This window comes from Mustela putorius, unplaced genomic scaffold, assembly GCF_011764305.1.
Source record: "Mustela putorius furo isolate JIRA1106 unplaced genomic scaffold, ASM1176430v1.1 tig00003834_pilon_pilon_pilon, whole genome shotgun sequence".
In the NCBI taxonomy this organism is placed as follows: Eukaryota; Metazoa; Chordata; class Mammalia; order Carnivora; family Mustelidae; genus Mustela; species Mustela putorius.
This window is the reverse complement of record NW_025421987.1, coordinates 105,655,480-105,683,413: the sequence shown is the minus strand read 5'-3', so window position 1 is coordinate 105,683,413 and position 27,934 is coordinate 105,655,480. Positions and strand designations below refer to the sequence as shown.

The window sequence follows — 27,934 nt, the reverse complement described above, 5'->3', positions numbered from 1 at the left end:
TTCTCTCATTGCCCGCAGACAGTAAGTATACTCAGGGCCGTCATAGAATTATTTTGGGTCTGGCTTAGAATAGAAAATGTTTGATGAGTGAATTATACCAATAACAGCTAATAGTGATTGAGCATTTCTTATGTCTTAACCATTGTTCTAAGCATTTGATGTGTTCACTTAGTCCTTATGAGATGGGTAGCGTTATTATCTCTGTTTTTCGAGTGAAATCAGCTGGAACTGCTTGTAGTTCTGAACTCAGTTGTGCCATGTTAGGCCTCTGAGCCTTCACCTATATGTTCCCCTGTGCCTAGAGTATTATTCTTTTTTCTTTTTTTTTTTTAAGATTTTATTTATTTGACACAGAGAGCACAAACGGGGAGCAGCAGAGAGAGAGAGAGAGAAGAGAAGCAGGCTCCCCACTGAGCAGTTGCTCAATCCTAGGACCCTAGGATCATGACCTGAGGCCAAGGCAAACGCTTAACTGACTGAGTCACCCAGATACCCCCTTCCCATTCTTTTTGTCTAATTTTCATTGGTCCTTCAAAACCAGGTACATACATTCCTTACTTTAGGAAGTCTTTCCTGACTCTTCTAATTTGGATGCTCTGTTTCAAAATGGGCCAACGGCATGAAGAAAGCCTTCACAAATGAACACAAAATGTTTATGAGGTAAATAAAACTATGTTTGGGCACAATTTAAAATAATGCACTTTCTTTTTTTTAATCTCTCAAATTAGCAAAGATTTAAAGAGTGCTGTCACTGAAGGAGAACATGGAGAAATGGATCTGATTCTATCTTGATATTGGAAGTAGAAATTTGTCATTTTTCTGGAGGAAACACTGACCTTATATATCAAAGAACCTTTAAAATGTGTATATATACTTACACATACCCCTTTTGACTCAGCATTCTACTATTTGGAATATATCCTGGGAAGATAACTAAACAGCTCTGAAAAGTGTGTAAGAATGTTTATCGGTTATTTTAAAACAAAAAAATAATAACCTAATAGTGTAGCAGTGGCAGATGGCTGAATTATTTTGTCCATATGGTAAAATACTATATGTCCATTAAAATGATTTAGATCTGGGGTCCTGGGTGGCACAGTCAGTTAAGCATCCAACTCTCGGTTTTGGCTTAGGCCTTGAACTCATGGTGGTGAGATTGAGCCCCAGGCTGGCTCTGTGCTCAGCACAGAGTCTGCTTCAGATTCTGTCCTTCCATCCCTCTGCCACTTGTGCGGGCTCACTCCCTCTCTCTCTCTCTCTCAAATAAATAAATAAATCTAAAAAACTGATCTAAGGATGCCTGGGTGGCTTAGTCTGTTAAACAGCTGCCTTTAGATCAGGTCATGATCCCAGGGTCCTGGGATCAAGTCCCACATCGGGCTCCCAGGTTGGTGAGGAGCCTGCTTCTCCCTCTGCCTGCTGTTCCCCCACCATGTGCTTACTCACTCTTTCTTTCTCTCTGACAAATAAATAATTTTTTAAAAAATTTAAATAAATAAATAAATCATCTAGATCTGTTCTGACATAGAAGCAGATTCATGAGATCTTGCTAGTTTGAAGTAAGTTTTAAAATACATAGTGTAGTCAAACTTTTGTGAAAAATATACATTTATAAATTTTCATAAGAAAATGTCAATACGTATCCATAAAAATATTAATTGGTTATTTTTGAATGAATAATTAAAATGCTTTTTACTTATGAACATTTTCTAATGGAAGAGCAATGGGGGAAATGGGGGAACAAATGGGGGAAAACAGAGCCCTGCCCTAGTGCTTCTGTTTCCCACTGTGCTTGCTTCTCTCATTGCCCGCAGACAGTAAGTATACTCAGGGCCGTCATAGAATTATTTTGGGTCTGGCTTAGAATAGAAAATGTTTGATGAGTGAATTATACCAATAACAGCTAATAGTGATTGAGCATTTCTTATGTCTTAACCATTGTTCTAAGCATTTGATGTGTTCACTTAGTCCTTATGAGATGGGTAGCGTTATTATCTCTGTTTTTCGGGTGAAAGAGCCTAACAGAAATTAAACAGTTTATGTAAGCGCTCATAGCTGTAAGTGGCAGGGTGGGAATTCAACCCATGTAATCTATCTGAATTAGATAGATTATGATCTATCTCTGATTGAGACTAGTTGGATTAGATTCCATGTCTAGGATTCCAGCTAGACAGTTGGGCATCAGTTAATCATGGACTGAATAAAAAAGGCAGAATTTGACACTCACAGATCTGAACCAAATACCAAGGAAGTAATCTTGGTCTCTTTTGCATTTTTATAAAAAGCTCAAATCATTTTAGACTCTAAGCTTCTTACTGAAATTAGAGCCACCCCTTAGGGTTTGGCTTTGTTATATGCTTCCTCCCTTTTTCAGTTATGTCCCTTCAAAACTTTAATTTAGAGTCCTAAAATTACAATTAGTTCTTCCCACTTTTTTCTTCAGTAAGTTTACTTATGGCAAATTCATCAAATTGCATTTTTAAAACCTATCAATCATCCTTTTTGCCTTATCTTCTTTTTTTTCTTCATGTTTTCTTTTAAAGTGTTAGCATTTCTGAAAGCTACATTCCTGTTATCTGGAACTACACTGTTTAATATGGTGGCCACTAGCCACATATGGCTTTTTAGGTTATAACCAATTAATTAGAACAGGCAAAAAATTTAAACAGCACTTCTCCAAAGAAGATATGGGGCTGGTCAGTAAGCACAGGAGATGTTGTTCAACATCATTAGCCGTTAAGAAAATGTAAGTTAAAACCATAGTGAGATAACATCACACACCTATTAGAATGGATAAAATAGAAAATAGTGACAATGCCAAATGCTAAAGAGTATGTGGAACCAACCATAAGTCTTGTACTGATGGGAATGTAAAATGGTGTAGTCATGCAGGTAAACAGTCTGGCAGTTTCTTATAAAGATATACTTAAAGGATGCCTGGGTGGCTCAGTCAATTAAGTGTCTGACTTTGGCTCAGGTTCTCGGGGTCCTGGGATTAAGCTCTTCGTGGGGCTCCCTACCCGATGGGGAGTCTGCTTGTCCCTCTTTAGCTCTCCTCTGCCCCTCCCCCCACTCATACACTCTGTCTCTCAAATAAATAAAATCTTTATGTATACACACACATACATATATATGTATGCACATATACTTAACATGCAACCCTATAGTCACGCTTTTATTTATGCAGAGAAATGAAAACCATGTCCACACAAAAACCTGTGCACTAGTATTCACAGCAGCTTTATTTGTAAATAGAGACAACATAAATATCCTTGAATGAATGAATGTGTGAACAAACTTTAGTATATCTACACAATGGAATACAACTCAGCAATAAAAAGGAATGAACTGTTGGTACATGTGTGAAGTGAATGACTCAAAATCATTCTGTTAAGTAAGAGAAGAAAATATTAAAAGTTTATATACTTTATGATTCCATTCATGAAATGTTTTTGAAATAACAAAACTATAATGATGGAAAATAGATTCGTGATTGTCAAGGTTAGGATTGGGGTGACTGTGACTTTATAGTCACAGTATATATAAAGTCATAGGGTAATAGAAGGGGCTCTTGGGGGTAATGGGACAGTTCTGTATCCTGATTGTGGTGGTATTTATTGTAGAAGGAAGGGAGGAGAGAAGGAGTAAGTATAAGTAAAACTGGTGAATAATACCAGTGTCAATTTCCTGGTTTTGCTCACTGTACTATGGTGATGTAGGATGTTCTCTTTGGAAGAAACTGGAGGAAGAGTACACAGGAGCTCTCTGTACTACTTTTGCAACTTCTATGTGAATCTAAAATAAATAATTACAAATTTAAATTTTTTAATAAAATTAAAATTCAGCTCTTCCATTACACCAGCCACGTTTAAAGGGCTCAGTAGCCCCATATGGCTAATGGCATCCATATCAGAACACGTATAGAATATTCCCATCAACACAGCATGTTTTATAGGATAGCCCTTGTCTAAAAGCACATGTCTATCTTTGTCCGGTGTTGTCTCTTCTTCCTTGACTATTTTGAATTCTAATATCACATGAAGACTTGTATTTTCTGTCATGTTATTTTATAAACTGGCTGTTTTGGTTATATCCAACCTTAGAGAAATAACGTCTCTCATTTCTCAGATTTCAGAGAAATAAAATAGTCTTTATGTTAATTTAGGAATTTATCACGTGTTTTCATAGGCATCAATTATTTAAGCTTTCTAGCACTCATGTATTTCACCTTTGTACCCATTTTATCACCTAAATTACCAACTGTGCTAGGATATAGCCCTACTGTCTCTCACATAGCTATCCTGATATACTTTCTTACTAATATCCTTTATTTTTCTTTTATCCTTACTGAAAAGCTCTTTCAAAATCTTGGATTTCTGAAAAGGCATATAGTTTTTCATGTTTGGTGCTATTTCTTCTTTGTCTTTTATGCATCTTTTGGAAAGGTACTTCTTCTATTGCCATGTTCAATATTTTGTCCCATAACACCTAGTTCCTCTTTGGCTTGTTTGCATTTTCAGTTAAGAATTACTGGGCACTTCCTTTATTTTTTTTTTTAAGATTTTATTTATTTGACAGAGACACAGAGAGAGATGGAACACAGCAGGGAGAGTGGGAGAGGGAGAAGCAGGCTTCTCACTGAGCAAGGAACCTGGTGGTGGGGCTCAATCCCAAGACCCTAAGATTATGACCTGAGCTAAAGGCAGATATTTAATGACTGAGCCACCCAAGTATCCCTGGGCACTTCCTTTAGTATGGAACTTCTTTCTGCTTCAGCTTCATTCTTCATGAGATCTAGTTTTATATGAGCCAACATCTGAGATTTGAAGGTAAGGAAGTGAAGCATGACACAGTAGCTCCAGACCCATTCATATTAGTAACAAAGTTAGGCATTGAAGGACAAGAAGAATGGGGGAGGGGGCAACCCACTGAGGAAAACCACAAAGAGAGAAATAAATATTGGAATTAATATTTATATCTTCCTGGATAGAAAATCGGTTATTATAATGGCATCACTGTTTTTTTCAAAAATAATTCATAAGTTTCTTGCAATTAGAATCAAATTCTAATAACATTTTTCTTAAAATTTAACTATTCAAAAATTCATCTAGAAGACCATCAAAGAACATTTGGAGTTCTAATCATAATTAGGGATATGGGAAGCAAAACCAGATAGTAAAACTTAATAAGACAACTGTAATTATAATAGTGTAGTACTGGCATAAAAACAAAGTAATCATTGGATCCAGAGGTCCAGGAAAGGTACTCTGGCATAAGAATTCAACAAAAGAAAGGGTTCTGCATGAATTAATTTTATCTGTAGTCATTAAATCTCTAATACCTAAGTGAGCAAAAGATGTGAAGAGATAATTTACCAGAGAAGAAACAAAACAAGCAAAAAAGTTTTCTAGGACTGAAGAAATTAAAATGAAAACAATAATTAGAGAAACAAGACAGAGCATCATAGGGAAAGGGAAGGGAAAATGAAACAAGACAAAACCAGAGAGGGAGACAAATCATAAGAGACACCTGAGATTAAAACTCAGGAAACAAACTGAGGGTTGCTGGAGGGGAGTGGGTGCGAGGGATGGGGTGGCTGGGTGATGAACATTGCAGAGGGTGTGTACTATGGTGAGTGCTATGAAGCGTAAGACTGATGAATCACAGACCTGTAGCCCTGAAACAAATAATACATTATATGTTAATTTTAAAAATGAAAACAATAACGTTCTGTTTCTCATTAAGGGGGTAAAGATTTTTATTGGTTAAAATGCCACTTCTAGGGCGCCTGGGTGGCTCAGTGGGTTAAGCCGCTGCCTTCGGCTCAGGTCATGATCTCAGGGTCCTGGGATCGAGTCCCGCATCCGGCTCTCTGCTCCGCAGGGAGCCTGCTTCCCTCTCTCTCTCTCTCTGCCTGCCTCTCCATCTACTTGTGATTTCTCTCTGTCAAATAAATAAATAAAATCTTTTAAAAAAAAAATGCCACTTCTATCGATGGCATAGTGGAATCAATGCTCTCCTTTCAGTCATCAGCTCCCTTTCGTTGCTTTACTTTATCATTCTTGAGTTAGTAGTATCATACACCTATCCTTCAGCAAATACTACTAGCTCTACCTTTGATATATATACAGTATCTAAACTTCTCCACTTTACTGTCCTGGTCCAAGCCCCCAAGTCTTCTTGCCTGATTTATTGCAGTAGCCCCTAATTTGCTTCTCTGCTTTTTATCTTGCTCCCTCACAGTCTCTTCTGACCATAGCAGCCAGAATTACCAATTTAAAATATAAGTCTGATCATGTCATTCCTCTGCTCAGTAGCCATCAGTTGTTTCCCAGCTCACTCAGGATAAAGCCAAATTCATCATAAGTCTACAGATCTTGCATGATTTAATCCCCTACCTTTCCTTTCTGACCTCACTTCCCACACCACCCAACTTGCTTTCTCTGTGCCAGTCACATCAGCCTCCTTCTCTTTCTTATAGTACATCGAGCGTGCTCCCACCTCAGGGCCTTTGTATCTATGGTTATAATGCCTGAGATGATTTAGCCCAAAACACCTTCTCAGCCTGCTCCCTTTATTCTTTCAGATCTCTGTTCAAATGTCAGTGAGATCTTACCTGACTTCCCTTTATAACACAGTTCCACTCATTCTTTCTGAAACCCTACCCTGCTTGAGTTTTCTCCATAGAACATGTCACCATCTAAGTTGTATGATTACATGCATGCTGGTTTTCTTTATTCAGCTAGATTATGAGCTCCATAAGCGCAGGGACTTTATTTTATTCACTGCTATATCCTTAGCACTTAACAAGTGCCTGGCACATAGTAAGCACTCAGTGTTTCTTGAATGAGTAAATTGATTGAACCTTTTTAGAAAACAACTAAAGCATGGTTTTAAATCCTTTTTTTTTTTTTAAGTAAGAGGATGATGAAGTAAATCCTGTCCACTTGGTAACAAGAGAAAGCTCTGCATGTGGTAGTACCTGAGAGGATAGGATCAGAAGTAGTAATGTTGGTCATTTCTCTCTATTAGTAAGAAAAGACGATGGGATAATGATTTTCAAGTATAGAGGAAGTTGTAGAATAAGGAACAAGCACTATTTGTTGGCAATCTTTGAAAAGATTAGGTTGATGGAACCAAAAGTTTGGCACAGGGCAGTAGCACAAAATAAGGTTGCAGGTGGATGGGAACAGATGTTGAAAGGCTTGAAAATAAGTTAAAGGGGGTAGGATGCATGGTGCCTTACTTACAGAGATCAGTAGTGTGAATTCTTGGAACTGTGAGGGTTAAAAAACTATCTGAATCTAAGCTTGTTGGTGTCATATAAGGTGGCAAGGAGGGCAGAGTAAGAAATACCAACTGGGAGGCAGTTGTAACAAGGCAGAGTTGAAGTAATAATACTCCAGGTAGTAAGGAGCATAGGCCGTGATGAAATAAAGACATGAATCAAAGATAGGCAGTAATGTGGCAAAGAATAAGGCTTGGTGACTAACTGCATATGGGATGCAAAAGAGGAAATAAAAGGTTCTGTCAGGATTAAGAAATCATATTTTTAAAATTGTTTTCTTTTTTCATTACAGGTTTCTCATTCACCAAAAAATGGATCATTTAATTCTTTGGAGGACTCAGTTATCACAGTACTTCTGTACTGCCAACTAAGATTTATGAGAGTAAATTCATGACAATAAATTTCTGCATCAAAAAACTGCTGAAGAACTGAAAGAGGATTTTATATTATAAAATCCTACAGTATCATATTACTAAATAAAACTAAAGAGCACAGTTATTAAATTATTAGACTTCCTAATACAAGCACACATGTGCAATAGCTACTGTATCCTGACAGTTACCAAACCCCAAATTTAAATGGTTTTTTTTTTTTGAGGAAAGGTCGTTACATTTTCAAGAAACCACTGAACTTAGTCATCAAGTATATTTTCAGCAGAGTGTAAGTTAGGAGAATTTATTTGAAATAAGTTCTAGAAAATTCAGTTCACATCACTGAGTGGATTCGATATTATGGCAGCAACTTACAGACTTGTGGTCAGTACTGTGAACCACTACAGCAGTGTGGTGATAGACCGGCGTTTTGAGCAAGCTATACATTATTGCACTGGAACCTGCCACACCTTTACACATGGAGTTGACTGCATTGTGGTACATCATAGTGTTTGTGCAGACCTCTTACACATCCCTGTGTCTCAGTTCAAAGATGCGGATCTGGGCTCTATGTTTCTACCCCATGAAAACGGGTTTTCCTCAGCTGAGGGTGACTATCACCAGCAGGTCCTAACAGGCATACCCAGGGTCAAGAAAGGATCTGCCTTTCAGAATACCTGTAACTTAAAGGACATTGCAGGAGAAGCAATCAGTTTTGCCAGTGGAAAAATAAAGGAATTTTCCTTTGAAAAGCTCAAGAACTCTAACCATGCAGCTTACAAAAAGGGAAGAAAAGTTAAGTCTGACTCATTTAATAGGAGGTCAGTTGATTTTGACTTCCTCTGTGGCCATTATAACAATGATGGGAACTCCCCATCCTTTGGTTTACTCCGGAGTGCCTCAGTTGAGGAAAAATCGTTGTCCCATAGAAACTCGCTTGACACAAACCTAACTTCAATGCTTCTTCACAACTTCTCTGAAGAGGACCTGGTTACTCAGATTTTGGAAAAACATAAAATAGATAATTTTTCTTCTGTAACAGACATAAAGATGTGCTTGGACATCTTGCTGAAATGCTCTGAAGATTTGAAAAAATGCACAGATATCATAAAACAATGCATAAAGAAAAAGTCAGGGAATAGCATCAATGAAGGAAACAGCAACGATGCCAACACTGATACTGTCTATGTGAATGTAATGACCAGGTTAGCATCCTATCTGAAAAAGCTACCATTTGAATTCATGCAAGCTGGAAATAATGAGGCTATAGATTTAACAGAACTGGTCAGTAATATGCCCACTTTACAACTGACTCCCTTTTCCCCAGTATTTGGCACTGAACAGCCCCCTAAATATGAAGATGTTGTCCAGCTCTCAGCCCCTGACTCTGGACAATTTCAAACTATAGCACTGCAAGATGACAAACACAGTTCTAGGAAAACAGACCCAGTAAAATCCACTCCAAACAACTCTACAGATCCCTTATATAACCTTGAGATAAGTGATCCCAGAACTCCAAAAGATGCCCAGCTTCAATCTACCATGAACTCTTTAGAAAATGTTTCTTCTGGTGACCTAATGGAAACCCTTTATATTGAAGAAGAGTCAGATGGAAAGAAAGCATTAGATAAAGGACAAAGGACAGAGAATGGACCTGGTCAGGAATTGTTAAAGGTAAATGAAGATAGAGCAGAATTTTCAGACTGTGGTCCTCCTCTTAAAAAATGTTCTGCCTTATTGCAAAGTGAAAGTAGTAAGATATTTGAGAAACCAGTTGTTAACCTATGTGAGGAAGACCTTAAATCAAAAGTTCCTAAAATTAAAGAGGGAGACCACAGAGATTTTATGAATCCTAATAGTCAGGAAGAGATAGATAAATTATTAATGGATTTGGAATCATTTTCACAGAAAATGGAGACCTCTCTAAGAGAGCCACTTACCAAAGGTAAAAGCTCTAACTCTCTAAATAGTCATAGTCCATTGACTGATCAGCTTCCTATAGATCTTGAGCCCAAGTCTAAAGTCTCTTCACCCACCGAAAAAGTCTCCCCTTCTTGTCTAACAAGGATTATTGAAACCAATGGACACAAAATAGAGGAAGAGGATCGAGTCCTCTTACTGCGAATTCTAGAAAGCATTGAAGATTTTGCTCAAGAACTAGTCGAATGCAAATCAGGCAGAGGGAGCCTATCACAAGAAAAGGAAATGATGCAGATTCTACAGGAAACCTTGACAACTGCCTCCCAGGCCAATTTATCGGTCTGTAGAAGTCCTATTGGTGATAAAGCCAAAGATACTACTTCAGTAGTTTTGATTCAGCAGACTCCAGAGGTGATCAAGGTAAGACCCAACAATCTTGAGTCCTGAGAATTAGCCAAAGAAATGTTTTAATCTGTGCAAAACTTAAAAAGAAAAACTATTTCTGTTGGCCGTTTTCTTTTCTAATAAACTTCCTGCCTTAGACTAAGCATGGTCCTAGTTCAGTGAAAAAAACTAAAAAGCAAGGGCTTTAGAGTCATCCAGACTGGTTTCAGCTGCCCTCCTCACACGTTTCATCTTCTTCCTAGCCCTGTGACCAGAGGAAAGTTACTTAGCCTTAATATCCTCATCTATTTATTAGAAATAAGGATCAAGGTAACTTAGGTGAAATGCAAGCAAGGTACCTTACACAATTAGGCATTTAATATTAGCCTCATCCTCCCTAGTCAACCAGTAGGCCAGTCATTAATACATACATGTACAGACTATAAGGTGCAGTGTGAGGTACAAAAAAGACAGGACATGATTTCTTAAAGACCTTGAAATCTAGTTGGGAAAACGCAACTAACATACTGGAAGGAATTCATGAGCATGTTGGCCCTTCTTCTGAAAGTATTGTTCGTGCAATAGGGTCTTCAAAGAAGGTAAAGACTAGAGTGTATAGGATTTGCTTCTTATCCTATGACTTTAAGGTCATAGGATAGTAGTATTTTCAAAAGGCTTTGAATTTACCCTGCTGATAGTTTTGCTTTAATAACCCCAAAAAGGCAGTTATCTTCCCACTCGTGTGTATGTCTTAGCCTGACAGTAATTTCTTGTTCATTTTATGTATCTAACATGAGTTGGCGATGGGCTTTGCTCCGTCTCGCTCAGGGGCTCAGGGTGATAGATGCTCCGTGTTCCTGCAACTGCCCTATTGCTCCATCTGAAATATGGCTTAAGAGTTCACTGAGGAAGGGAAAAAAAGAAATGTTGCTTTTTACTGTCTTATTCCTACCTGTGATGCCCTTTCTTTCCACTCACAGTGCAGTGATTCTAGCCCCAAAGCTAAGAAACATAGGGAAGCACGTAGAATATACTTGGTGAGCACTGTCTCTACCTCATGAATGATGTACCATACATATAGGAAGTCAAACATAAGGCCAATTAATTAAACAAGTTGTAAAATGATATGAATTCTTAAAGATATGTACATGGTACAAAAAGTATGAAGAAATACATGGATACACCAAATATAATGTCCAGAACAATGTTTACTCCCTGGGAAAAGATGAGGGGTGGAACTGAGGAAGGATGTACAGAGGACCTCAGTAGTGTTAGTAATCTGGTGATGGATCATAAGTATTTTTTTGTGTTATTTTTATGCCTTTTTATGTATTTTTAATGTAAATTTTTTAAAAATTGGATATTAGAGATGGCGTATATGTGGGCAAGTTGAAAAGGAAGTTAATGTTAATTTTAACATTAATATTAATATTAATCTCATTAATATTTTTGTATAAGTAGGGAAAAGAGTATATTATGATCAGATGAATAATTTTTACATTGTATTTATTTTGTGGTTGTGCCGGGCACATTTCTAGTTACCAGTGACAAGTACTTAAGTTTAAAACTATACATACTTAAAGTTACAAAATGAGCGTTGGGTCTAAATATTCTCAAACATTTACCAAGCATTTCTGTGAAATTTCTGAGTCTCCTTATTCATTGATCCACAGTTGGTTATATCTTTAGTTAACTTGGTTGATACTGGGAGCAAGAAACTGGAAATTAAAATTAAAAATTAATTAAAATTAAAAACAAAAATAAGAAAATGCTTTCATGTACATAAGCGATATTGATGTGCTGAATATTTTATAAAGAAAATACCTATATAGCAATCTCAAAATGGTGATAACATAAGAACTGACCATTCATTTTTTTTTTTTTTAAGATTTCATTCATTTATTTGACAGAGATCACAAGTAGAGAGGCAGGCAGAAGAGGGGTGGGGTGGGAGCAGACTCCTTGCTGAACAGAGAGCCAGATGCGGGGCTCAATCCCAGAACCCTGGGATCATAACCTGAGCCAAAGGCAGAGGCTTAACCCACTGAGCCACCCAGGTGCCCCAAGATCTAACCATTATTGGGAGCTAAGGCATGCTAAGACATTTAGATGTTTTTTCTCACTATCTTCCCCTAAATAACCTATCTGCTCATTCAAAAAAAAAAAAAATTTACTTTTTCTGCTGACCTATTACAATGTCTAACAACCATTATAACCAGAAACTTACTGTAATACAGTATTTTGAATTTTATTTAACCCTCCTCCCCCATTATCTTCTCGGAAAAAAGAGGGAAAATTCTTCTAAAGGAGATGAGCTGCAAAAAGTAGAAAATGTGAACCTGAGGCTAAGAATAAGTCCTATGTAACACCATTCCTATACCTTGGCTGACAGCTCGTGAGCATGTACCCTCTGGAACGTTCCCAATCTAAATACACCCAACTAAAAATCCCGCACTTGGGTCTATTGGTTTTCAATTTTTTGACAAGTATGGACTGAGGTCAAAATCTTATTAAAAGACTCACCTATAGAAAGGAGAACCCTCTTACATTGTTGGTGGGAATGCAAACTGGTGCAGCCACTCTGGAAGATAGTATGGAGTTTCCTCAAAAAGTTAAAAATAGAGCTGCCCAGCAGTTCCACTACTAGGTATTTATCCAAAAGATACAAAGGAGCACATGCACCCTAATGTTCATAGCAGCGATGCCCACAATAGCCAAAATATGGAAAGAGCCTAGATGTCCATTGACAGATGAATGGATAAAGAAGTGATATATATATGCAATCAAATACTATGCAGCCATCAAAAAGAATGAAATCTTGCCATTTGCAACAACATGGATGGAACTAGAAGGTATTATGCTAAGCAAAATAAGCCGGTCCGAGAAAAGCAAATACCATATGATTTCACTTATGTGGAATTTAAGAAATAAAACAAGTGAACATAGGGGAAGGGAAGGAAAAACAAAATAAGATGAAAACAGAGAGGGAGGCAAATCATAATAGACTTTTAACTCCAGGAAACAAACTGAGGGTTGCTGGAGGGGGAGGTAGGTGGGAGATAGGGTAAATGGGCACTTGATATATAATAAGTGCTGGGTGTTATATGCAATTTACAAACCACTAAATTCTACTCCTAAAACTAATAATACAGTATATGTTAACTAAATTGAATTTAAACACAATTTTTTTTTAAAAAGACCCTCCTATCATTCTTTTAAAAAGAGCACAGAGGGAGGGTGGGAAGAGAAACAGACTCCATACTGAGCAGAGAGCCCAATGTGGGGCTTGATCTTAGGACCCTGAGATCATGACCTGAGTTAAAGACAGACCTTTAACTGACTGACCCACCCAGGTGCCCCACAAAAGAATAGAATTTGATGAGATTTCTTTTTGATAAAAGTTGAAAATAATTCGTGAAAAGCTAATTTAAAGAGAAAGGTAATATAAAATGTTTAATTCCTGAAAATAGTTAATGCAAGAAAATAAAACCATTTTTCTTGATTCAGTTGGCTTCCTGCTTCTTTATTTATTTATATTTTTTAGTCTTTCTGTGCTTCTTATGAAATATTTTAAATCAGGAGTTAGCAGATTTTTCTATAAAGGGCCAGATGTAAATATCTGAGGCTTTGCAAGGTCACACATTCTCTGTCACAGTTTGTCTTTTTTTTTTTTTAAACAACACTTTAATAATGTAAAACTACTGTTAGCCCCAAGCCTTAAAAAACAGGTAGTGGGCCATATTTGGCCCACAGAATGTATTTTGTCAATCCCCATTTTAAATAGAAAAGTATAGTGAATGATAGAAAAAGCATTCATTATTACCTACCACTTAGCTTTGTCAAATATTAACATTTTATCATACTTGCTTCAGATCTTTATTTAGTATTTTTTTATTATCATCATCATTCTTAAAAAAATCATCTAAGATAGAGTTGAAATCCCCTGGGGTCCCTAACCTAGTATTCTCTCTCCTTTCCAGAAGTAACCACTGCCCTGAATTTGGTATACATCTCCTGCAAGTTTTTATATAGTATTATTTGTCATGTTTTTATTCTTACAGTGAGAGAGTGAACAAAAAGCAATAGGAAGTAAAAGTTTAGAGGTAGATTGGGGCCAATTTATGAATGACCTGTATGGTATGCTAAACCCTTAGGGTGAGGAACTAAAGGTTTTTAAGCAGAAAAGTCCCACGGTATTTTTTTTAATGAATAATACATTTTTAAAAGGATAATAAATGTTAAAGTAGGCTTTTATTTTTTTTTCAATTTCTTAGACAATTTTTACCAGTTGTTCAAAACATTTCAATTAAAAGCTTTATGTAATGGGGCATATAGGAAGTGTGTTGGTGACTGAAAAGAAAGAGTGACTTGAAGATAGTATATGTTACTAATATTTTAACATTGTTTCAAAATAATTTCTCAAGAGTGAGCAGTATTAGTTCAGATGTTTTTTGCCCAGAAATAAAATTCAAACCTGTATTGGGAATGATAAGCAAATAGAAGATATGTTTGGTATTGAGAGATTGATATCCAGATACTAGTCTGGATCAGGAGTCAACAACCTGATGCCTAAGGACTAAATCTTTCCTGTGACCTGTGTTTGTAAATAGTTGTATTAGAATACAGCTGCACCCATTTGTTAACATAATGATCTGACTGCTTTTGTCCTTCACCTAAATTGAGTATTTAAAGCCCTTAAAGCCTGAAATATCAACTATCTGGCCACTTACAGAAAAAAGTTTGTGAACTCTTCAGCGAGATATTATTTGACTGTAGATCGGCAAAACGTTTTTGACGAGGTTCTATGTGATATTTTGTTAAAGGCATTGGAAATCTTGGAATCATTAAATATCAGTAGTAAAAACTACCAGTGATTGTCAGCAGTCAAATAGTACACCAATAGAAAAAGCAAAATAAATGAGCACAGTGTTTGGAAATTCTTCATCATGAGTTCTGATCTTGGGTTTTGATCTTCACAGATTTCCCCCCACCCCCAGTGATGACCTATCTCTTACTTTCCCACTTGAAACAGTTTCCTTTTCATCCCTTTCTAACTGTCAAGTTACTGATATTATTGACTAGCGAATGAACATTTAGTACATGCTTTCTTCACTAAGCCTCTAGGTGACAGCAAACAACCTGTAGGTTCTAGAATAGCTGAGGTGTGAAGATGGGTGAAAATGAGTTATATAAGAAGAGAACAGCCTGTGGAGGAGGAAAAAAGGTATGTGTTGGAGCTCTCAGAGGGTTTCATTATTTTGAATGAATGAATGAATTACTGAAACATGTTTTGAATAGGAGATAAGACAATTTTTTTAAAACACTTAGAAACTATAAAATGTTATTACAGTCATTTTTGGTCTGTTTTTAGCCAAATGGAGCAATAGCCTGTTAGCTGATATTCACAACTTAAAATAATAAAACCTAGGCTCCTTTGAAAATTCTCTCTCTTTAATTTTAGTTGAAAAAAAAGGCTAGGAAAAAATTTCTATTATTGTTTGCCTCAATTGAAAGCATGGAGGAAATGGGGCAGAATTCTTCAACAAAAGAAGAATTTAAGGTAAATAAAGAGGAAGATTTTTTTTAAAGCTCTACTATAATATTTAAGTCTAGTGAAACCTTAAAAATTTCAACTAATTGTGGGGAAAACTTGTGCCAATTACTAAAAAGTACAAATTAAAATTTCAGTGTTTTTAAGAAATATCTTTATTTTTATTTTTTAATTTCAAGAATAAAAAGTAAAGGGGCACCTGGGTGGCTCAGTCGTTAAGTGTCTGCCTTCAGCTCAGGTCACAATCCCTGGGTCTTGGGATGGATGGAACCCTACATTAGGCTCCCTGTCAGCAGGAAGCCCGCTTCTCCTTCTCCCATTCCCCCTGCTTGTGTTCCTGCTCTTGCTCTCTCTCTGTAAAATAAATAAATAAAACCTTAAAAAAAAAAAAAAAAGGTAGAACTATCACCGAAGTATTGCCAAGTGTGAACTTCAACTAGACCTATTTCAATAATGAAGTCGAGATCATTTATAGGCGTTAAAAATTTATTAAGGAGGACAATTTAGATGATACAAACAAACTTTAAACATGTCATGAAATGAACAGTCTCCTTTCAGAGATGCACCATAAGGCAAAAAGCTTTTGTAAGCTGAAGAATAAAGAACAAGGAAGAGCCAAATAGAAACATTTGATTGGCTGGGGCCACATAGCCTTGCCTGTCATGAAAAGGTGCAGAGTTAGCTTGGCACTGGAGAATTGGCTATGTGAATATATTGTGTTTCTGGTCAAGCGGAGTATTGATAGGGACACAGTTATCTAAGTTTTGCTTTGCTGGGTGGCACCCCTGGCAGGTACAGCTCTATCTTGGACCTAAACATTTATTTCCACAGTCCCCTTATTTGATCATCCTCTTGACCATTTTAGAGATTTGATCAAAAATACCAGTCTTTTAGTTACCATCACTTCTTCAAGTCTCATTGCAGTTTTCAAGAGATGATGTCAGACTCCTGTTCTAGGAGCTGGTTTTTTCTGTTCTCTTTTGTTGTTCCAGAGACCATCTGTCAGCTGGTCAATAGCTTTCCACATGCCTTTAAACTTTTGGGGAGAAAAATATTGTGATATAATATTTGGGGCACTGGGTGGCTCAGTCAGTTAAGCATCTGCCTTCAGCTCAGGTCATGATCCCAGGGTCCTGGGATTGAACCCCGTGTTAGACTCTCTGCCTGGTGGGAAGTCTGCTTCTCTCTGCTTCTCTCCCTCTGCCCTTCTCACTGCTCATTTTCTCTCTCTCTCTCCCTTCCTCTCTCAAATAATAAAATATTCAAAAGATCTTTAAATATATATAGTATTTCTATAAATAACATATGAATATAATAATAATTGGCAACAAAACAATCCCGTGGTTTGGACAGTACAAATGAATCAGGGTACCCATAAGGCAAACCAGCTAGAATCAAATAAGTCAAGAAGTTATCCCCAAGGGGTAGATATTTCTTTAAGCCAGTTGGCATATTTATGTATTTTGTGTAACTGTATCTCCACTTTCCTAGAAAGGTTTATCTACTGAGCTTGTTTCAGAAAAACTGAGGCATTGGAAATCAGGGAAAGATTTATAATGGGCAGAAAGAACTACAGGATTACCAGCATCTTTGCAAATTGAGCAGGTGGTTGGAGGATGGATTACCTGCTTTAGCAGTGGCCTGAAATCATGTCAACAATGGCATTATCTTTTCAGACATGGACAAGGAAAAAGTTGGACAAAAGAATCAAATACCTTTATGGTATAAGATTTAGGAAAAAGATAGTTGGAGAAGGAATGAAGAAACATTCTTGATCTGATGTCTTGGAAGGAAACAGTCTGCCTCCGTGTCAGCTGCTTTTTCCTAGTCAGTTGGATTTTGAGGTCTCTGGCATTCAGGATCAGATGTTTGGTGGAGCCTTCTTCAGTTGTGAAATAGGCATGCAAGGTTTGATGCCTTGTAATTTAGCAGCAATGTTGGTAGTTCAGTGTAGGTGGTAGGGTCCTTTCCATGAATCCCACCTTTAAAAAAGCAATAGAGTAAAACAATAACTATCCATAAATGACAAAAGACTTAAAAATGCCCATAGTTAAAGATCTGATAAGAATTCACTGTATTAGAATTGTGGTTATTTCTATGACATACAACATTTTAAGAGAACTGGAATTATGACTGGTAATATTATACCAGGACATAACAGATTTTTAAGAATTTCATACAATTTCGGGCGCCTGGGTGGCTCAGTGGGTTAAGCCGCTGCCTTCGGCTCGGGTCATGATCTCGGGGTCGTGGGATCGAGTCCCGCATCGGGCTCTCTGCTCAGCAGGGAGCCTGCTTCCCTCTCTCTCTCTCTGCCTGCCTCTCCATCTACTTGTGATTTCTGTCAAATAAATAAATAAAATCTTTTTAAAAAAAAGAATTTCATACAATTTCTAGAATTTCATGAATAGCATGCATCCATACAAATACAACCTAAGAAGGTTTATTACATATTTGACCGTGTTTCCTATGTGATTTAACATACCAAATAAACCCAGTTAGTTTAACATCTCTTTTTTACAAGGTGAGAGACAAATCCTTTGAGATTTTCCAGGGACTCTGGCAGATGTTAAAGTCACTTTGAGGTAAAATGACTCCATTTAGAATTTGACTTGAGGAAGTTATCAAGATGTCAGAAGGCTAGAAAATTATAATAAATAGGATCACAGGTCATTATAAATAATAGTTTTCTATTTAACCAAAGTGACAATAGAAGATTTTAAAGGTAAATAAATAAGGTTACAGGGTTGTGAACAAAATTTTAGCCCTTTAAATATTGAGAAGACTGGGTTTTCTTAAGTAATCAAAGACCCAATAAAGACAATATGAAACATAGTAAATTTTTTTGGTGAGAAAAAGTCTTAGCTGACCAGGCAGATTACTTAGAAAAAACTTCGTTTACAATTTTTTTTTTTTATTTAGAGCAGACCAATCTAAGGAAACACTTTGTTTTTTTAACAGAGAAAAAACCAAATTCTAGTTTTGAATCAGTGCATCAAAGATACTAAAACTTTTTAACTCATTTTTTTTTAACTTAAGTAAATCCATTCCAATCTTAGCTAGATTGACCACACATAAAGTTCCTTTCTCAGGATTCCTTTTCCATGCACCTTCTACAACTCTTTTATATCCATTCAGATTTTGTCCTAATTTTTTTTCTTATTCTGGAACAATTATTTTACTTTTGAACAAAATTACTTTATTTTTTCCTTTGCCAAAAAAGCAAAACAACGACAACAAAACCTCATGTCCTTCATACCATACCCAAGCGACACATTCTACTTTCCTTACCAATTTTTAATATATAGTTGTTTTCTTTTACCCGTATTATTTCAGTAACTTTAGTTATGTATATTGATTAAAATTCTTAACCCTTAGAATCTTTAATTCCTAATGAAAACCGAGGAATAAGCAATAGTGGACTGTGGACTAGCAAATTTATAAACACACTTCATAATTTCTAGAAGTATATTCTTTCTATAGTAAATTTTTCAATGTGGCACAACATGTGTTCAGTAAGACCCAATTATTTTAGTTACTTTCTAAGAGGAAGCCAGAAGTACATAAACTGTGTTTGTTACATAAATAATGTAAAAAAGTTTATAATGTAAGTAATGTTTCAGGGGCGCCTGGGTGACTCAGTGGGTTAAAGCCTCTGCCTTCGGCTCGGGTCATGATCCCAGGGTCCTGGTATCAAGCCCCGCATCGGGCTCTCTGCTCGGTGGGGAGCCTGCTTCTCCCTCTCTTTCTGCCTGCCTCTCTGCCTGCTTGTGGTCTCTGTCTTTCAAATAAAATCTTTAAAAAAATAATAACGTTTCAGAAATTTATTTGGAAATAATCTAGATATTCAATGAATATCTATAATTTAACTTTTTATAATTTTATAAATTATAAATTTTATAAATTATATTTTATAAATTTATAATTTTAAAAATTATAAATTTTTTATAATTTTAAGGTTTCAAGTTACCAAAGATTTTGGAAAATATCTTTAAGTAGACATACTATAAAGCATAATTATTATTGAAAAGTCCATATATAACTTAAACTTATATCTATTTAATTTACATGTTCTTAACAATTATGAAACTTTCATGAGTCATTTAACAGCCATCATCTTAAATTATCTTTCTTTTTGACAGATTTTGCAACAGAGATGGCATGAGCTCTTTGGACTTATAGTAGAGTTAGGAAGAATAAAAGTTGTATATCTGCATTATATTTAATATTGACAGTTCTAAAGACATGCCTGTTTTAGTTAAACCAACAAACTAAAACTAGATTCCCCCCAGAGATTATCCTAGATCATGTAAACTTGAAAAACGTTTGGGTTAGTGTCTGTGTTTCTGAGCGTATAATCTTGATTCATCTAGACACTTAAGTTTTTTTAAACCAATAGGGCTTCTTTACAAATTAATTTTGGCAGTACTATCTGGAAGTAGAAAAATGTCAGCCATCTGGAACATATAACCATAGATATACATAAACATACAGATAGACACAAATAGGGATCTTACAGGTTTTGTTCTAAAAATTCAGCCATGAAACAGGTATGATAATGCAAAACTCACTAGTTTGTTTCGGTGTTCCAAAATTCATTGTTAACTCACTAGTTTTTTAAAAGAACATTTGGGTTCAATTGTGTTTCTGGCAGAAGGGTTAAGTTTTAAGGTTACATGACTAATATTTGAGGAGAAGACTTTGAAGATTTTTCATTCACTGATAGCCTTTCCTTTTTTTCCCCCCTCCTTCTTAAAAGAATTACCTCTTGGTTCCTAGAGAAGACCAGATAGAATAAGTACATCTCAAAGGCACAAAGAAAGAATGCAAGTTCCTCCAGAAAGGACTTCTGTTTCCTAAGGCCAGAATTTTTCCAGTATGCACAAGCCATTTGAGATGAATAGGGGAGTTTTGAGAATTGGTGCAAAGCATAGGTGGGCCTTTTCTGTTCTTGTAAAGATTCCATTTGTAGGACAGTTGCTTTTAATTCCTCAAAGAATCCAGTTGTAACCTGATTGATACTAAGGTATTGACATACCCATCCAATTACATTATCTTCAGTTTGCTATTTTGTATCAGGGAGATCTTCAATTAAGCTAGAAATTGAAGACTTTTATGTTTAGATTTAGACTCTTTGTCTTTGGAATATTTTCCTTTCCCTCTAGGTATGAGCTTAATTTAGCCTGGGGAGAAGGTCTAAAGAAAAAGTTCTATCAGGCTCTGAATATCAGCTCCCAATTTGGCCAACTTCTGACCGTAGAGCTCCTAAAAAAAATCTTTCAAATATCTGGTCAGGTTTCAGCTGGGACAAACAGTGAATATTCCTGGCAGTACTAAACAACCCCTTGGATGCAAGAAGGATCCCTAAGAGTGTGCAAAAGATACTACCCTCCCAAGATCCAAAGCCGTTCCCAAAGATAGCCAAAAGAAAGAAAGACAATTCCCCCTAAGAGCTGGCAGCAATTGGTAGAACCCTAGCCACAAGTGGAGTGCAAGCCATGTTTTTCCAGCCATTTATTAGGCTTCCAGTCTGATGGTTGACCTGCCTGCATACACAATAACAGGCAACCTGTGTGTGTGAGACAGGTAAAAAGCTAAGCCAAGTTCTGAAGACAAATAAGGAGGAAAAGGATCAACAACAAATGGGTACCCCAAAACCAAATTCACAGAGTATGCATTTAGAAAGGAGAGGACAGGGACACCTGGGTGGCTCAGTCAGTTAAGCTTCTGCCTTTGGCTCAGGGTCTTAGGATCGAGTCCCACATCAAGCTCCTTTCTCAGTGGAGAGCCTGTTTCTCCCTCTGCCTGCTGCTCCCTCTGCTTGTGCCCTGTCTCTCTCTCTCTGACAAATTAAATAAATAAAATTAAAAAAAAAAAAAAAGGAGGGGGCAGTGAAATTTTTACCTTCCTTTCTCAAGTGAATACTATGGAGATCCAGAACTGACTGTGTAAGAGTTCTCACCCTTTGCTGGCTTCTGCCAGTTTTCCTAAGATCTTTCTTATCTGCAGGCTCGGGAGCAAATGGGGTTTAAAGTATAGTCCTAGTATCTACCAGAATTTGGCAAGGTTTTTCTTTAATTTTAGTTCCCTTTAGAATACTTAAGGGAATATAACTGGTAGCAGTCTACTAGAGGATCCCTGAGAATCCCATTAACTCTGGGAGGGGCCCATATGGGGATTCTCCATCCGCAGCAGATATGGGAGCATTGACTTGTGGGAAATTTGACAAGACCTCTGAGGACAATCTTTTTTCCCATCCTCATTGATTGCAAATGAGATGTCAGTTTCTAGGCTGGTGTTTTTATGGTGGATTCCTACAATGGTATAATGGCCCAGGTGTTTTAGGTCTCTGGACTTGGAGTTGTTGCAGTTTTAGGGCCACTAACTTGGCAGACTTTCGTTTACCCTCTTGTATTCTCTTCAGAGTGGAAAAACAATCCAGATAGAGGATTACTAGAAAGAGCATTCAAATAAAGGAGGATAAAGGGGACTATTAGGAGTTGTTTCAGTCTTAAACTTTTTACATTTTTTACATTACTTTTTACATTATTTTTTTACATTTCAGTCAAACATTCTTTTGTTTTGGGTACTTCTCATGTCTTTAATTTTTCATTAGCCTTTTTCAATGAGTCTTTCAGTGAAGCTATTTTGGAACTTTGAAGCCTTTTGGAGGCTCCCACCTGCCTATTAAAGGAGGCATCCCATTCTGTTTGTTTGATTTGAGAACCCCCCGCTTTTAAGTGAATTTCTTAAATGAATGATCTTGTCTAATTGGAATGCTTTCCATATGGCCGTTGTAATTCCAGGCTATCTTGATAAGATGTCATTTTTGTAGATACCTTCAACTTCCAGGACCGCAGTTCTTAGACATAAAATAGACAGGTGTGTTGAAAGTTTGCATGCTTAATTCTTTGAAAGGAGTATCCCATTTATTTAGCTAATCCTGGATATCTTGGCACCAAATTAATACTTAAGAGGGATATGCTGCTCAGTTGGGTACTTTGTGTGGTGTTTTACACTGTACCTTTGATGCGCAGTTTTCTCAAGGTTGGCGGTGACCTAGTATCAATCTAACCCTTTCCAGGACCAACTTATTCTAGCACTGGAATCTTAGAATTAGGTGATGAGTGCTCTGATAGACTCTAAGTGCTTGACCTGTGCCCACTAATTTTGTGGCTTTGGTTTCTGAGATTCCCATTACCAGTAGATTTTGTATTCTTTTCACCAGAAAATTCCTTTACAGTGGTGGACACTCTGATGACTTTTAATAGTCTGACTCTTGCCAACTTAGATTTTTATTTTGACAGTCAAAACAGTTCATATTTCTTCTCTCTTTATTTTCCAAGTCCCCTAACAGTTTATACTGTGAACTTGCCTCAAGACTTTGTGAGTCCCCTAACATATTCACCCATTATGGACTCCTAATATAACTGTCCCAGAACCCTCCTGGAAATTTCAACCCCAGAACCTTTTCAGGAACAGTATATACATACATACTTTTAAAATAATGTTTGTTTGGACCATAGAGCTACCCACAGAGGTATGAAGCTCAAATCTGAGTGTGACTTACCGCAGCTCTCAGTAGTGATGAGAACAGTGAACTCTCAAAGGGTTCAGCGGGTGCCTTGTCTGCACAACTTGTCCCGTAGGCATTAGCAGTCAGCCTTGGATATCATCCCTTACCACCAAAAACTCTTAAAAGTGATTAAAGAAGACAATTTAGGTGATACAAACTTTAACACTTTATGAAGTAGATAGTCTCCTTTTGGAGAACTGAAAAATGGGGCATTAGACAAAAAGCTTTTGTAGAATAAAGAGTAAAGAACAAGGAAGAGGCAAATAAAATAAATGTGATTGTCCGGGGCCACTTAATTAACCTTGTCTGGGGTGAGAAGGCTCAGAGTTGGCTTTGCATTGAATTGGCTGCATGAATATACTGCATTTCTGGTCAAGCAGAACTTTTGCAGATACATGGTATCTAAGTTTCAGTTTGCTTGACATGGTACTCAGGCAGGAATGGCTCTTTCTTGGGCCAGAAATTTATTTCAACATAGTTAATACATAATTGGTATGCAAAATAGAGGTTGCTAAAATGCTTTACATGCATAAAATAGTTTGTAAATAGTATAAGCATGCATAGCATACAGGAGGAGATAAAAATGAATCAGACATGACAAGCCTTTGTGGAGCCCACAGTCTAATAGGGGAGGTGAGCTGTTTACTATGATGGAAAGTAGAAAGAATAGATTCCAGAAGAGAGAGACAAAGGAAGTCCTACAGAAACTCAGAGGAGGGAGAGATAACGTCTCAGCTTGTGGAATTCAGGGAAGTTTCTCTGGAGGAGATAACATTTGGATATGGGTACTCCAATTCAACAAATTTACTTAAGGTGCTAGCTCTTGGTGCTATGACAGTGTCGATGATACTGAGATTAGAGGTTTATTTCTCCAGTGGCTTGGATCAGTTTCATTCTATTCCATTCCATTCCATTCCATTGCTTTCTAAGACATCAAAGTGTACTTTAATCCTCCATCTGTCTTAACATATGTAAGCATTGGTCTCAGGGGTATCCAATAAGAGAGACTAGATGGAAATGTCATGAAACCATTATTTCTGTCACACCTAGGCTCTGTGGTAGCCTAATCTTGATGATCAACGGTGACCAAAATTGGTTTATCAGACCTTTCCTTCCTAGAGAGTATGAAGGAAAACATCAGATTCTTCTGGTTATATTATTGTGAATTCTAACTTAGTAGAATCCACTCTAACCTGTTTCCCATCAGCTTTCCGGAGTCTTAAAGTCAGAATTTAAGCAGATAACGTATCTGACAACCAAATTCATACCTTGCTTTCTCTTTTTCCACTTCAGCCTCCAAAGATGTGATCACCAGCTCTTAATTGTACACCTAATAAAACTTAAATGTTAAAATAAGCATTTTGAGGGAGATTTTTTAATCCCTCTCAGGTTTCTGTGTTTGAGCCACTAGCTTATATTGGCCTTTATTTGGCAAATAGTAGCATTAAATAACTTTGTTGAATGAATAAACAAATAAGTGAATGAGTAATCAAATAATGGGATTATTGGTTGCCTACTCTGCCTGCTTCCCAAATGAAAACTGTCCTCTTGCCTGAGCGCTAGCTAGCCCTTTGTCCTTTGACTGTCAAGGATAGGTGCAGGAGACCTGAGGTCAGGGTGCCCTTCTAGGAATGAGGGTGGTGCCTCAGTAAAGCTTAATATCTCATTAGGCCTCTGGCCTCTTAATTTCTCTAGCTTTTATCACCTAACTGTCTTGTGGTGTTCTAGGAACAGTCCCATTACCTTTCCTGGCAAGAAGAAAGAACCCCATTAAGAGCATAAGTCAAGCAGAGAAAGACAATTATCATATGGTTTCACTCAAATGTGGAAAATAAGAAATAGAACAGAGGACCATAGGGGAAGGGAGGTAAATCCAAACGGGGAGAAATCAGAGAGGGACATGAACCATGAGAGACCATGGACCCTGAGAAGGGAAAAGGGTGGGAGGAGGGGGTAACAGTGTGATGGGTATTTAGGAGGGCACATGCTGTGGTGAGGACTGGGGGTTATATTTAATCAATGAATCATTGAACACTACCTCAGAAACTAATTATGTACAACCAAACATAATTAAAAAATTAAAAAGTTTAATATCTGATTCGATTTAGAAAATTATTTAGTATATGCTGGATGTACACTTAATTTCAGTGATTCTAAGCATCTATATTGAATGTAAACATAATCTGAAGTCCGTATCCTAGTGTGAGATATGATAATTATCATTTGATTTTGGTTCTCCTGTTAGCTATAATAAAGCTACCCAAGGGTTAAAAAAAAAAATTCTGATATGGTAAATATTAACAGTTATAACCCACATAATCAAAAACACTTTGGAGTCCTTAGTAATTTTTAAGCGCATAAGGAGTCCTGAGTCCAAAATGTGTGGAGATCACTGGATTTAGTACATTATGGTCCATGTAATATGGAGAATTATGCAGTCCTCAAAAATATCACAGAAATGTATTTGTTGATAAGGAAAAACATTCATAATATATTAAGTGGCAAAAAGTTACAAAATGGTGTGCTGTGTTACCCTATTCTTTTTTTTAAATATATATGCATATGACTAAAAGATGATTCTAACTTTAAAAAGTATAGGTCATTTCCCTTTATTGCAGAATGGAAATCTCTTGATTATAAACTATAGGTATTTCTAGGAGATGGTGCTCTCTTGTTCACCATTGCACCCCTAGGCCCTATTGTAGAACCTCCACATACTGTTTAAATTGAATATTTTGAATATTTTGTCCTTTGTCCAAATTGAATATTTGTCCTTTCTCTTTAAGGAATACCTATACATCTCATTGTCTCATTGTCCTTTTCCCATTCTTAAAATTTCCATCTTCATCCCCATGAATTTAGGTTGGAAAAGAATTTTTCTGGCCATTTAGTTTTTCAGTACAATTGTTTTTGTTTGTTTGTTTGTTTGGTGATGGTGGTGGTGGTGGTGGTGCAGGTGGTGATGGTGGTGGTGTTTGGGGATGCCCAGGAGGGTCAGAGAAATCTTTTGGGGTAGGCAGGATTTGTGCTGTTATTAGAACTCTGCTTTCTTCGATCCTGATCAGGAATCTATATCTAAGATACCATTCCAGGGGAGAATAAAATGTTTTCTTAGGCTAATGACCTAACATTTTGGTTTTCTCAAAGTTTAAATATTATATAATTTTGTGTGTGTGTGTATATATATATATATATTTAAAAGTGTAGTAATTATGAAAATAAATTTAAGATTATAGCAAAGCACACTGTAGGAACCTTCTTGTTTATTCTGGAGTATTTAAAATAAATGTTTCTCTGTCTTTACATTCAATGTTGATATCCATGCCTTCATTGAGATTAACCAGTCATATCACTGAAGGAAAATGTTTATTCTCCCCTAGCTTTAGAGGTGCTGATGGCTTCTTTGGATAGAGTTTGGGTAGAAATGAAAACACTCAGTAAGTTAGTTGGAAATCATCCTTTCTCCTAATTTGTTTAACCACAGTGTGGGTTAATAAAAGTAATGGGATATGGCCAGTAGCAAATTTGAATTTGCAGAATGCGTTCTACCTGTATTTCCCCCTCTGCCTTTAGTGGCTGCTGAGGTCAGGTTCTTTTGCATCTCCATTTTTCCTAGTGAATCAGCATCAGCTATCTCAGATATGTCCCCACCTATATTCAAAAGAACTTGTAGATCTGTATATACTGATACAGGAAAAAATGGTCAAGATAAACTATTTAATTAAAAACGTAAATTGCAAAAACAGATGTACCAGTGTGATCACTTTTTCTTAATATGTTTGTGTGGACACAAAAAACTAGAGGGTAAACATGCTCCAAATTATGCACATCCCCTAGAATTCTAGTAAAATGTGAGTCCCAGATATCCAGATCCTTTTGAGAGCAGTCCCTGCCTATCTTCCACACCACCCTTGGCAGGAGTGAAAAGGAGTTCCCAGAACTCAGCTTGTTCCTGTTAACACCCTCAGGCCTCCCTCACAGGTCTGCCCAATACTCACAGCTCCACCCTCTCTGCCTTAAGGACTAATTCGACCATCAGGACTAATCTAATTGGTTCTTCATCCCTGCTTGCACCAGTCACCATAAGAAGTCCAGGAATCCAGATCATCACTCTTCTCACCCTATTCTTGTACATGCTCTCTTCTCAGTCTACATCCAACCCTCCCAACTCCCGAGATCTTTTCCCCATGCCCTCTTGAACTCGTCATTCACTGGCAGAATCTCCTATGTTATCAGACTCTTTCTGAACATTCCCTTTACTCCTAGTTCTAACTGAAATCCATCTCTCCCACAATATAGCCATGTGAAATCTTGGCTTTTTTTTTTCTTTACCGATTCACCCCCTCGTCCACAGGGTTTGGAGGGGGCAGTGAGTGTTCTTTCTTTTTATTGCTATTTCCAAACTATTCTTTTTCCTATCTCACTGAAACTACCCCTCCAGTTTTGAACTGATGTCATGAGACTCACCACCCAGTACCCCTCCTGGTTGCAGTCATCTACTAACCTCATGTTAATTCCTTCCTTCCTTTTTTTTTTTTTTAATATTTTATTTATTTATTTGTCAGAGAGAGTGAGAGCACAAGCAGTGGGATCGGCAAGCAGAGGGAGAAGCAGACTCCCGGGGATCCTGATGCAAGACTCCATCCCAGGACCCTGGGATTGTGACCTGAGCCGAAGGCAGACACTTAACCAATTGAGCCACCCAGGCACCCTCCCTTATTTCTTGAAGATGTTCTCTCTTGGCTCTATGATACTTCCCAATACAATTTTTGCTACAATTCTTGTGTGTTTTTAGTAGGTGAAGCAGCGAATACACGTTTCTCAGTTCCTTGATCTCTCCAATT

At 37.0% G+C, this 27,934-nt stretch overlaps 1 protein-coding gene across 4 annotated transcripts in view; it reads left to right on the top strand.

Moving 5' to 3' along the window:
• Positions 1-27,934, top strand: part of PPP2R3A (protein phosphatase 2 regulatory subunit B''alpha) — a 195,533-nt gene that overhangs the window by 42,673 nt on the left and 124,926 nt on the right. For all 4 annotated transcript variants that reach the window (XR_006609229.1, XM_045088873.1, XM_045088874.1 and 1 more), the window contains one exon: positions 7,581-9,999. Coding sequence is in view for 3 of the 4 variants with exons in the window: in XM_045088873.1 (XP_044944808.1) it covers positions 8,020-9,999 (1,980 nt within the window). In the remaining variant the exon portion in view is untranslated. The remainder of the gene's footprint in view (positions 1-7,580; positions 10,000-27,934) is intronic.